The 12,611-nt window shown below is 37.9% G+C and overlaps 2 protein-coding genes across 3 annotated transcripts in view; one reads left to right on the forward strand and one right to left on the reverse strand.

Moving 5' to 3' along the window:
* The window catches only part of LOC120477637 (leucine-rich repeat and fibronectin type-III domain-containing protein 4), a 33,098-nt gene extending 28,827 nt beyond the window's left edge, over positions 1-4,271 (forward strand). For both annotated transcript variants that reach the window (XM_039669305.2, XM_089128470.1), the window contains one exon: positions 2,122-4,271. In XM_039669305.2, the coding sequence (XP_039525239.2) occupies positions 2,122-3,334 (1,213 nt within the window). In that variant the 3' untranslated portion in view covers positions 3,335-4,271. The remainder of the gene's footprint in view (positions 1-2,121) is intronic.
* Positions 1-12,611, reverse strand: part of pcxb (pyruvate carboxylase b) — a 322,790-nt gene that overhangs the window by 111,331 nt on the left and 198,848 nt on the right. The gene's annotated exons all lie outside the window — the stretch shown is intronic.

Consider the following 12,611-nt stretch of genomic DNA (forward strand, 5'->3'; position numbering starts at 1 on the left):
GGGGGGTGACAGTTAACAGGTTAAACAATACACTATAAAACCTTAAAAATACATTATTTAACGTTACTCGTTCAACCATTTTGTAAGTTTATATACCTTGAGACACATAAAGCGTTTTCTCCTATAAAACACAACAAAAATTCACAAAAGACATCAATTTTATTAGTTTGATGTAATCAAAATCTTTAGAATCCATAGTTGTTTGCAAGAAACAACTCCTAATTCAGCCTCTTATCCAGTCGTGATCTCTCCATTCTCAGCAGCGACCGTACATGTCAAACCCCGCGCTGGTGATGAATTCAAATTCAAAAATTGCGCCCTTGATAAGCAATACGTCATCTTTTATGGCAGTGATATCAAACGTTTATTGGCTCTTCCCTGCTTCGTCACAGTTTGCGACATGAAGGACTGTGACGGTTGGTTAGTTCATTTGAAATGGAGACGCGCAAACCGAAGCCGGATTAACATTTTCATTAGTAATTTAATTTCTGCTCTGTACTTCATACAAAACTATTACACTACTGCAGAGAGAAGACTGCGACTGCAACGCTTCATCATGTGAACGGCTTTTGGTATCGGTTTTGACATTTTCGCACTAAATAAATTATTGTGATTATACTTGTCTGTTAGTTATGTTTTTCTTCATAATTGTAGTTTGTTACGTAGTTTTAAGGAATTGTTATGGGTAGGTTTAGGGGTAGGAGTAGGATTGGTGGCTCAAAATATATTGTAATTCTATATTGTTAATAAAACTGCCCTTTCCCAACACCTGTCCGTTACGTTTTATCCTTTTTTATATTAAGTATAAAATTGGTATGTTTAGGTTTGGGATTAGGGTTACGGGATCTTACATTTATCTATAAAATGGTAAAAATGATATAGAATATACGTAAATAGTTTACATTTTGTAGCTGTAAAAACGTAATAATGTTACGTTTAAATGTTGCAGATACGTCTATATTATATGTTTCAGCATCTATCCAAACGTACTAAAAAGTACGTTTTCTATCTTTGCAAAAACGTAAAATACCTACGTATTAACAATGAGACCAGGCTGGTAATACACACGCATCCCACTTCCCCTTATTCTACCCAAACGTATAATACACACGCACCCCACACCTAAACCTACCCTAACCAACCAATGCGTATCATATGCACATAAAACTCACTTTAGCGTATAAATTACACGACAATACACATGCGTGCTATAAAAGACGCATTTAGTGTGATTGGGTTGATCTAATTAACAAAAATAAAAAAATAAATAAAAGGGATACTGTTTGGTAAAACTTTTTGTTTTGTAGTTTTTGTTAATATATTTTATAATTCAGCTTCCAGCGAAATCACACACACACACACACACACACACTTAAAGGTAAAGATTTTTGTCATGTTTCACCACAACAATTTACAACCTTAACTAACCTTGCCTTGTCATAAAAAAACATCAAATTGTTGAAAAAAACAATTTAAAATCAATTAATAAATTATATAATAAAACAAAAACAAATCAAAGCTCATTTTAACTCTGACATTAAAAACAAGCTCATTACAGAATGTATTTTTGAATACATTATTAGATTAAAAAAAAAATTACTTTCAAAACACTCTGGCCATAATTAAACAATTATAAAAATGCCCACTGTCATATCACGTGTTTGTCTAGCCAATATTCCATGTGCACAATTTAAGATGTCTTTTAATTTTTAGCTGAGACCTAATTAAACCAATCAGAACCAGTGGACAGCAGGCATTAGCTGATGCATTTCTTCCATGAAAGAAAGATAAAGCAAAATCGTCTGTGTGTGGGAGGATAAGGGGTTTTTTAAATAATGTGACTGAAGCAGTATTGTAATGTGTCAAGGCCTTGACTAGAGCCTGTAATTATATGTCAATATTAGAGGGATTGTTTGGGAAGGCCGTAATTTGGCTAGTGGTGTGTCAGAAGAACAGCCCGGTACATTTCCATTACCTTGGTTAGTTTAATGTTTATGTGCTACGAACAAGGAATACATGTCTAAGTAAAATACTGTTTCGTTGTGATGGAACGGGGAGAAAATAATTGCTTCAGGTTACTAACCACCCGCTCTCTCTTTCTTTCCCACCCTCCTCTTTTAGGATTCTCCCCCCCACGAGTGACAGCTTCCTACTGAAAAACTTGGTCTCTGGCTCAGACTACAACTTGTGCGTTCTATCCATTTTTGATGACACGGTCACTTCCATGGCCGCCACAAAGGTCCTTGGTTGCACACAGTTTAGCACCAAGGACAATTACCCAGACTGTCGTTCGCTTCAAGCCCACTTCCTTGGCGGGACTCTTACCATTCTGGTTGGTGGAGTTGTTGTGGTAACACTGTTGGTGTTTACCGTGGCACTGATGGTACGTCACCGTGTGTGCAGTAACCATGATATTCATCACGAAATAGGAGAAGAGGTGGGATGCTCAGGAACAGACTCCCCATCTCTTCCTGCTAAGGGAGCTGATGTCTTTTCTCAGAGTAACGGAAATGGGAATGTGATGATGGTGGTGTTGCCCAATGGGCTCGTTCAAAAACGAAAAGTTGCAGAGGGGGGGTTGGGGTCACAGCCCAAACCGACTTCCAAAGTAAAACCAAAAACCCTCCCAAAGCCCAAAGTGAATCTGGAGCAGTTTAGGGCAGGACTAGAAGTCGAAATGGGTTCCGTCACACCTCTCCCACCATACACAATGGAGAAACAGCAAATGTCTTTGTATTATACATCCAGCAATCATTCTGCCTCCACACTGCCGCGCCCGTCACGCCAATTAGGAGCGAAACCACTCAAATTCCGACCTACCAACATGAACACAAGTAAACGGGCCAGTTTAAGCTTGGCCCCGCCCAATAAGTACAGTTATGACAGGCGGTTCAGCACGGGAGGAGGCATTGTAGTCTGTCGGGGAGGTCCAGAGAGCCAATGGAATTCCTCACTGGCCTATCAGAGCCCTTCGTTGTCTCGCGAGAGGCCTCCTCATGGAGCCCTGCGCTACAAGAGAAGCTCTTCATTCGACATGGGTGAAATCGCCACGTCAGCCTGCTATAGTTATGCCAAGAGATTTAGTGTAATCTGGACCAAACGGAGCCAGTCGTTACATGGCATGCTTGTCCAGTGCACCTCAGCAACAAGCACCTCAACAACCAGCAGTGGCAGTGAAGATTTCCACGCACAGCACACACGCGGATACATCCGTGCCTACAGCGCCACCAATTCCAATTCCAACCCTCCTAAAGCAGAGGTTACAACAAATTCAAAGAACCAGCGGCTGAAGGATAAAGAAAAGGGAGAAGAACTTGAGGAGAGTGTGGTGTAGGGAAAGAAGACAGATGAGACACACACGTAGATAAATGAAGACACAGGCTGCTAACACACACCTCAAGATGGATGTGAAAGTATTCAAAGAGCAAACCAGTCTGAAGGAGAGCTGAAAACATGGTAAAGTTATTGTATGAGAGATAAAAAAGACAAGGCAAAAAGATTTTAGAAGGCAGATATATAAATGTCAAGACTCCTAAAAATATAACACGACTACTTTGTCAGTGAATCTTGGAGAACCACAAACTATAATGAACAAAACATATATGACTAAAGACAAGCAGGCCTCAAGAAGCGTTATCTACTAACTCACGTGGAGCTTGGGGAAATATGATGGTTTGTTTTCCTGCATCCATGTGAATACAGGGAGAGGGCCAGCGAGCAGACGTGCCGACTCATGCCCAATCGATAGGAAGAGATCAATTGATAATGGCAACAATAGCATTACAGCAAATGTGGAATGTAGGGGATGCAAACTGCAAGGAAAGTGTACAAATGGACGGCATGATTTGGAACACTTTTGGAAAATAAATGGGAATTGACTGACAATTGACATGTCGTGTGTGAGGCTGTATGTGTGTGTAAGTGTGTTAGTGAGCGAATGGATTAATGCACAAAAAAGTAATCAAAATTAATTTTATGACACCATTGGATCTACTGTACCATGTGACCAACATCATCCAGTACAAAAATGTGTTCTGTGAAGCCAAGAGACTATTGTGTTGCTGTAAGGACACTGGACTATTACAGAAGGAACAATTATTAAAAGAAATGCCATTCCAAGACTACAGAATCAATTAATAAATTCTGTTTTAAAAATACATTTTAGTTGGAGAAATGGATAAAGGACACTAATGAGAAATGTTTCTTTTTGTCTTTCATAAATGATAAAAAAAGGTTCAGCTTTTGTTGGAGTAAACTCAATGTCAATGTCATCAAGTGTTCTTTTTTTTCCTTTTCACTAAGTACAGAACTGAAAATTAAAATAAGGGAACTAGTGATATTAATTACCATCTTAGTCAGCTAAAAACTTTTATTTCTTTAGGAATATTCTGGGTGCGGTAAAAGTTCAGCTCATTTGACGTGCATTCATGATATACAGTAATGTTGATTACCATACAAATTCATTTTGACTAATTTTCTAATATAAAAAAAGGAAAAATCTGAGGTTTTCATCATTGGAAGTGAATGGTGCCAATCCCAATAATGTTTCATTTTTTTTGGAATAGCATAGCTACAGAATGTAAATAATATGTGTGTAACATTATCTCCGAGTGTAAAAACACTACCATTCAAAAGCTTGGCATCATTAAGATTTTTTTTTTAAAGAAATTAAAACTTTTATTCATTAAGGATGGATCAAACCGATCAAAAATGACAGTAAAGACATTTATGTTAGAAATTGTAGTCATAAATTATAATGTTAGACAACTTTCAAATTATTTATTTTCAAACAAATGCAGTCTTAGTTTGCGAAAGAGATTTATTTCAAGGACATTACAAAATCTCGCAGACCCCAAACATTTGAACAGTAGTATGTATCCATGTTTGTCATTAAAACGCAACGCCATTAACCTCAAACTTATCTTTCGTGGTAATCATAATAACACCACAAATGCTGTTGAATAAACTTGTATTGAACCCAGAATATTTATTTTAAAAAAGAGGGAAAAGAAACAATACAGTGCAGCACAGTTAAGCACTTTAAGTAAAGATAAGACAAAAAAGTTACTTTTTTAAGTTTTTTTTTGCCACCTTTTGTTGCCTAAAAAAGAGGGCAGGAGACTTGATCGCTAAATTACTCTTCCTCTTTCCCATTGTCATGTCCTGTGTATCTGCAGTTTGAGATAGTTGCTGAGGAAGGGCAGTGTGTGAGGCTGAGATAAAGACAGGGAAAAAGACGGATTGAGGGAAAGAGATAGGGCAGACAGCGCTGTCTGCAAGAGTGCTGATGCGGGACACCAAGAGAGGGAGAGCTAAAGTGAGCGAGGACAATGGATAGAGATGGGAAAAAAAGAGAGAGGGCATTGTGCCTGTAATGTGCGTTTTAGCTGTATTTTTGTCATGTAAGTACTTTGCCAGAATTTATCTCATTGCCAATAAAGCCTATTAAGAATAGCTTAGGTGAAATGAGGGGGAGCAGATGAGTTGGCCTGTGTGTGTGTGTGTGTGCATGGATGGCTGTATGATTGCACAGACACTGTGTCCATCTCTAACTTCTGTATTTACCCACAGCAACAGACAGGCTTACATCAGGTTCTGGAAACACACGCAATAGGCCGTTATATTTGGCTAAAACAACCCAGGACTTGTGAATAATGGAGAGGAATCGGCATCATTAATGTCTAATTCTGTCTTTTTAGAAAATGCTTAAACATCCAGACATTTATTTTTGCTTGTAGTTTTAAAGGTATAGTTCACCCAAAAATGAAATCATTAATGCCATCATTTACTCACCCTCATGGTGCTGTATGACTTTTTATGAAAAAAAAAAGAAAAAAAAAAAGAAGAAAAGAAACATTGTCCATACAATAAAATGTTGTTTTAGACCCCACTGACTTTCAATAGACAAAGACAGTTGATAAATGTTTCAAACTATCAAAATGAACAGGTTTAGAGTAACATGAGGCTGAGTAAATTATGGGAGAATTTTCATTTTTGGGTGAACTATCCCTTTACATGCCCTTTCTTTATAACATAATTTACATAGAAAAACAAAAACAACGTTTTATAGAGTGAATGGCCGTAAACTTGGTTACATAATCGGATCCATGTGGTCTGTTTCATTTGAGAAGATTAAAGTTGGCTCAGTGCTTATTGTGACCATGTGTGGCCGAGAAAAGATAAGAGAATATGCTATTTCTCAGTGTACATGTGTGCGAGATGTAGCCTAAAATAAAGGACATCCAGCTCTACTTTACATGCCTGCAGCAAATTTTGGCCCAATTTGACTAATTAAAATCAGTTTGATTGATGTATACACACACACACACACACACACACACACACACACACACACACACACACACACACACACACACACACACACACACACACACACACACACACACACACACACACACACACACACACAGAGAGAGAGAGAGTTTATTCTTACAATGTTTCTGCACTCAGGCAAATCAAACACATAAACTGGTTCATCTCTAATAGGTTGGCCTACAGGATGTCCAAAAATTAACTTGTCATTGGGTAGTCTCATAAGTGAAATGTCACTGTTGTGATTTTTATCCTCGCACCTCCGAAATGTCGCTCTGGTGACATTCTCACCTCATTTCAGGCGATTCCTTCAGGCCTCTGAAAACTTCATATAATATCAGAATATTATCAGATGCATGAACAACGCAGGTAAAAATATTACATGTTTGAGTGATGCAAAACACAAAATTCACACCCCAACCTTATTTTTAACCTTAACTTTCACAATCACGGTCTCAGCCTGTCAAGCAGGTATTTCAGATATTTTTAGGTACATTACCCAGGGGGAAATAGGCAGATGTAGTTTAGTCAAGTAGGACACAAATAAGAATAAAGTACTATAAAAGCAGTCTATGTGACATGTGCCCTTTATTCCAAGTCATCTACGAACGTTTGGGAACAGAACAAACAAATTTTATTTCACACTTGTGAGGAAATAAAAAAGCAGCTATATCTCCTTTGTGTTTTTCAGATAACAGGTATGAAACATCATAAGGGTAAGTAAACTATTTAAAAATCTTAATTTTCAGTTGATAATAAAACTGATAGTGGATAATTGAAAGAGTATACAGAGGGTATGGATTTATGTTGGTAGATAGATGTGTGTGAGGTATTTTTTCTTCTGTCTAAAGTGTTTCAAAGATTCCGCCAACCCACCAGTTTCTTTCACTAGTATAATTCAAAATTTTCATGGGATGAAACGCTGCGAGATAAGTGGATGACCACTCATTCGAATAGTATTTAGAAATTGATCTAATGTGAAAGTCTCTTCATCTTCAATAAATAAATAAAATAAAATAAAATAAAATAAAAATACACAATTGAATTTGGCCATTCATGATATTACTAAATGGATTTCAAGTCTAATGAAACCCTCTTTTCTTCAAGGCTAAATGCACTTAACTTTGATTACCTAAAGTGTATCATCTAATAATAATTCTACAATACTTGCTAATATCAGTTGTATGTGTTCTTTTTCACTTCACATAGTTAGCAGATGTATTCTGTCAGTCTGCCAGCCACACTAGCCAATGATTTAGTCCGGAACAACTTGTTGGCATGGTAACAAGTAACGCCACCTGGCTTTGGCAGCCAATAAGAGCTGTTCACAGCCAGAATGACAAAGAGATGTATTTGCAGTGATTTCTAAGGACACGCCACCACTTGAAATGAAAACAAATCTGTAGATCACTCTGATGGCAACATTAAAAGGTAGAACATGAATTTGTACATGGGAAAGTTTCACCCCATCAAACGCCCAGATAACCTCAGAAGAGTGAGTGAGAGAAGGGATTGGTTTCTATTCCTCTAGAAAATTTGCTTTACTGTGCTCAACAAAAAGGATTCAGTTTTTGATGGCCCATTAAAAGGGATAGTTCACTACCAAAATGAATATGCTGTCATCTATTTAGTCACCCTCATGTCGTTCCAAACTAATGACTTTCTTTCTAACATGCAACATATTTTGAAGAATGTTTGAACTGCATTGGACCACACTGCGCTGACTTTGTATAAACACATTTTCCAAAATATCCTCTTTTGTTTCCCACAGAAGAAAGTCATATAGTATGAAATATATTTTCTTATTTACACTTTAATTCACATAGTAAACAAATTAATAAATCGTAGTGCTGTGAATGTGTGTGTATACACACACTTTTAAGTTAGATGAGTTTTGATAGCAGTAAAATTAAGATATAAAATGTAAAATGAAGCAATCTGAATGATTATGGCAGCTATAATCATCAAATACAAAAGTATCAATAAAAACACGAGGAACAGCTGTAAACTTAGATGATTATGAAGTACTTACTTTTGCTGGGAATGTATCTTAATTTTCACTGTTTTTAGAGCAGATCAAAACCATTTCATATTAGCCACACATTTCATATACCCTCTATGATGGTGAATACAGATGTCTGACAGCAACACGCCAAAACTAAACCCATAATAGACAAAACTAAAATAGAATAATTTGAACAATATCAAATGTTGCATAACTAAATAGAAGAATTCACTGGAGCCTTTTTGTCCCCAGATCTTTAAATGTCTATTCCTGTGCGATTATCTCTCCTAATCCTGGTTATTTTCCAACACAGATTCATTTGGAATGATGAGCCTCTAATGAGCCTCTAACTACATTTGTTTTTGCAAAACTCAAAAAAGCACACTTTTACTAGCAAAAGTTCCCAGCTGAAATGACCAATAGTTAGTTGCAGTGAGTAAACAATTTTCACACAAATTATGATTAAATGGGCAGATTATTGATTAATAAAGACTTATTTTACACAGTTCTTTGCACATATTTGAAAAAAAAAAACGTGAAAAAAAGATGAAAGTTAAAGATTACAGTTTAGTGTAGATGGTACATCATTTGGGGGATGGGTTGAGACTGGGTTATTTTCTGACCCCACTTGACACATGCACAGAAATTAATCATCATGTTTTTTTTTTCAGTTCCTGCGTTTGTTTCCCTCACATTTCATCAGCAGAAGAACAGAGAACGTTCACTCTTATGCCACTTCATTGTTCTAGTTTCTTGAACCACTGACCACCCCCTGCTGAGAGCTTCTGCTACCTACTTTCTATGCTCTACGCTTCTCTCTTTGTCTTGATCTCTTTCAGCAGTGCATGTCCTGCACTTGTCATCTCCCCTGCAGTGTAAAGCCCACACTGGAGATAACAGCCAGTGCTAACACAAGAATGTTCACACTGCGAATGCCAAGTGCTAACTGGAGATAAAGATGTTAGCGTTTCATGTACGTGTATATGTAATGTTCTCCTTAGGTTCTCTTGAGCTTTGCAAGATGTCTTACAGCTGTATGATGTAAATAAATATATAAAAAAATAAATGTAAAAGGCTCAGAGGTGTACTTCTCCAATTCCCTCTCAAACATCTCTGAAAATTTGTCAGCAATGTGCTAAACCTTAACACCAGCAAACTTTATTTATTTATGCCCAGATTAAGAGCTTTTTATGCACTTTGGAAGGAAATATCCTCCCTCGTGTATACTGATTTTTCTCTTTGTTACAAGCTGAAATGCAAGCGGCCCTTATGCCTTATGCTTTGGCTATAATAGTGAGTGTGTGTGTGCAGGGCCGGATTAAGAGTTCAGAGGCCCCTGGGCACAATGTATTGTAGGCCCCCTCTTAAGCAGGCCAAATGTAGATTTTGTCCAAGGACATTTAATATACATGTAGCATTTACAGATTTACTGACTTAATGACTTAAAATTAACTTTGTTGAACTATGGAGTAAAGTTCATAAATGGTTGTTCCTTCCTATAGGAATCTGTAAAACTATGTTGGGTGGACCCTTAATATTAGTTTTACTGATTCACTGTTCCTCTAGGGGGGTTCGGGGGGCATGGTCCCCCGCAAGAAATTTTTGTACATTTTAAGGTTAAATGCATCAATCTCGTGCTCTTTGAGAGATCAAAATTAAGAGCTTCAACCCATGAACTGCTCGTTGAACAAGGAAAACACATTGATTTGTACCAGGACAATAAACAGGGCTCAAACATCTGTTTATTTGAGTCTCAGTCTACATTATCAATGGAGTTTTAGGATCCCAAACAATTATTATAATAATGTAATAATGATTTATATAATTATTCCTATGACGTAAAATCCATATAGCTTATAAATGTACTAGTACAAACCCAATTCCATAAAAGTTGGGACACTGTACAAATTGTGAATAAAAACAGAATGCAATGATGTGGAAGTTTCAAATTTCAATATTATATTTAGAATACAACATAGATGACATATCAAATGTTGAAAGTGAGACATTTTGAATTGCAATGCCAAATATTGGCTCCTTTTGGATTTCATGAGAGCTACAAATTCCAAAAAAGTTGGGACAGGTAGCAATAAGAGGCCAGAAAAGTTAAATGTACATATATGGAACCGCTGGAGGACCAATTTGCAACTTATTAGGTCAATTGGCAACATGATTGGGTATAAAAAGAGCCTCTCAGAGTGGCAGTGTCTCTTAGAAGTCAAGATGGGCAGAGGATCACCAATTCCCCCAATGCTGAGGCAAAAAATAGTGGAGCAATATCAGAAAGGAGTTTCTCAGAGAAAAATTGCAAAGAGTTTGAAGTTATCATCATCAACAGTGCATAATATCATCCAAAGATTCAGAGAATCTGGAACAATCTCTGTGCATAAGGGTCAAGGCCGGAAAACCATACTGAATGCCCGTGATCTTCGGGCCCTTAGACGGCACTGCATCACACACAGGAATGCTACTGTAATGGAAATCACAACATGGGCTCAAGAATACTTCCAGAAAACATTGTCAGTGAACACAATCCACCGTGCCATTCACCGTTGCCGGCTAAAGCTCTATAGGTCAAAAAAGAAGCCATATCTAAACGGGAACCAGAAGCGCAGGCGTTTTCTCTGGGCCAAGGCTCATTTAAAGTGGACTCTAGCAAAGTGGAAAACTGTTCTTGTGGTCAGACGAATCAAAATTTGAAGTTTTTTTTTGGAAAACTGGGACGCCATGTCATCCGGACTAAAGAGGACAAGGACAACCCAAGTTGTTATCAGCGCTCAGTTCAGAAGCCTGCATCTCTGATGGTATGGGGTTGCATGAGTGCGTGTGACATGGGCAGCTTACACATCTGGAAAGGCACAATCAATGCTGAAAGGTATATCCAAGTTCTAGAACAACATATGCTCCCATCCAGACATCGTCTCTTTCAGGGAAGACCTTGTATTTTCCAACAAGACAATGCCAAACCACATACTGCATCAATTACAACATCATGGCTGCGTAGAAGAAGGATCCGGGTACTGAAATGGCCAGCCTGCAGTCCAGATCTTTCACCCATAGAAAACATTTGGTGCATCATAAAGAGGAAGATGCAACAAAGAAGACCTAAGACAGTTGAGCAGCTAGAAGCCTTTATTAGACAAGAATAGGACAACATTCCTATTCCTAAACTTGAGCAACTTGTCTCCTCAGTCCCCAGACGTTTGCAGACTGTTATTAAAAGAAGAGGGGATGCCACACAGTGGTAAAAATGGCCTTGTCCCAACTTTTTTGAGATGTGTTGATGCCATGAAATTTAAAATAAATTTTATTATTATTCCCTTAAATTCCCTTATTTTTCCCTTAAAATTAGGCATTTTCTCAGTTTAAACATTTGATATGTCATCTATGTTGTATTCTAAATACAATATTGAAATTTGAAACTTCCACATCATTGCATTCTGTTTTTATTCACAATTTGTACAGTGTCCCAACTTTTATGGAATTGGGTTTGTATATAAATGAAAATGAATATTTCAAAAGTATTTGTCTATATTACACTATAATATAGGAAAATTTAAATACTTTTGTCCTTATTTCTTCACTTGCAAGAAATAAACCCTTGAGCTTGTATTTAGGAGAAAAGACCATCCTGATCGCGTGAGCAAAGTGCACACTTTTCTTTAAATCACCCAGCACTGATGCCTATTCTTAAAGTCTTGTGCGTTTTATAAACGCAAAAAGCCATGGATTTTAGTTTGTTGGCAAAATAACACGCTAGAGACCTATGTTAGGTTAAACATTTACATCTCATATGTGTTGGGAAAAGGGAGAAGAGACTTCAGCAAAAGGCGGATTCGAACTCGGGTCTGAGCGCTGCGGATCAAAAGCTCATTCACGCGCTCAGCGCGTTGCGACCTACGCCACTTTAGCTGTGATGTGATCGGCGTCTTTTTTCATTAAAGGACAGGCACTTAGTGCAAATATACGCTCCGTTTTATTAAACCGCCCCTCGCGACCTCGAAACACTACCGGCCCACCGGGAAAACTCCCGATTGCCACTTCGCCGCTGGTGCCCAGGGCCCCTTAGATGTCGTGGGCCCCTGGGCAAGTGGGGGGGGGGGGGGGGGGGTTGCTTTAATCAAAACCCTCTGCTTAACTACAAGTCCACACATTGTGCATATTGTCAGCTAATGGTTTGTTTATGGTGGCTTTCAACATTCTGTGTGGCCTAGCATAATTTGTTAACAGCAAATAACATAGGGTTTGACAGAGAGGCACTTAGCAGCCACAT

This window comes from Pimephales promelas, chromosome 1 (assembly GCF_988280905.1).
Source record: "Pimephales promelas chromosome 1, fPimPro1.hap1.1, whole genome shotgun sequence".
NCBI classification, from domain to species: domain Eukaryota; kingdom Metazoa; phylum Chordata; class Actinopteri; order Cypriniformes; family Leuciscidae; genus Pimephales; species Pimephales promelas.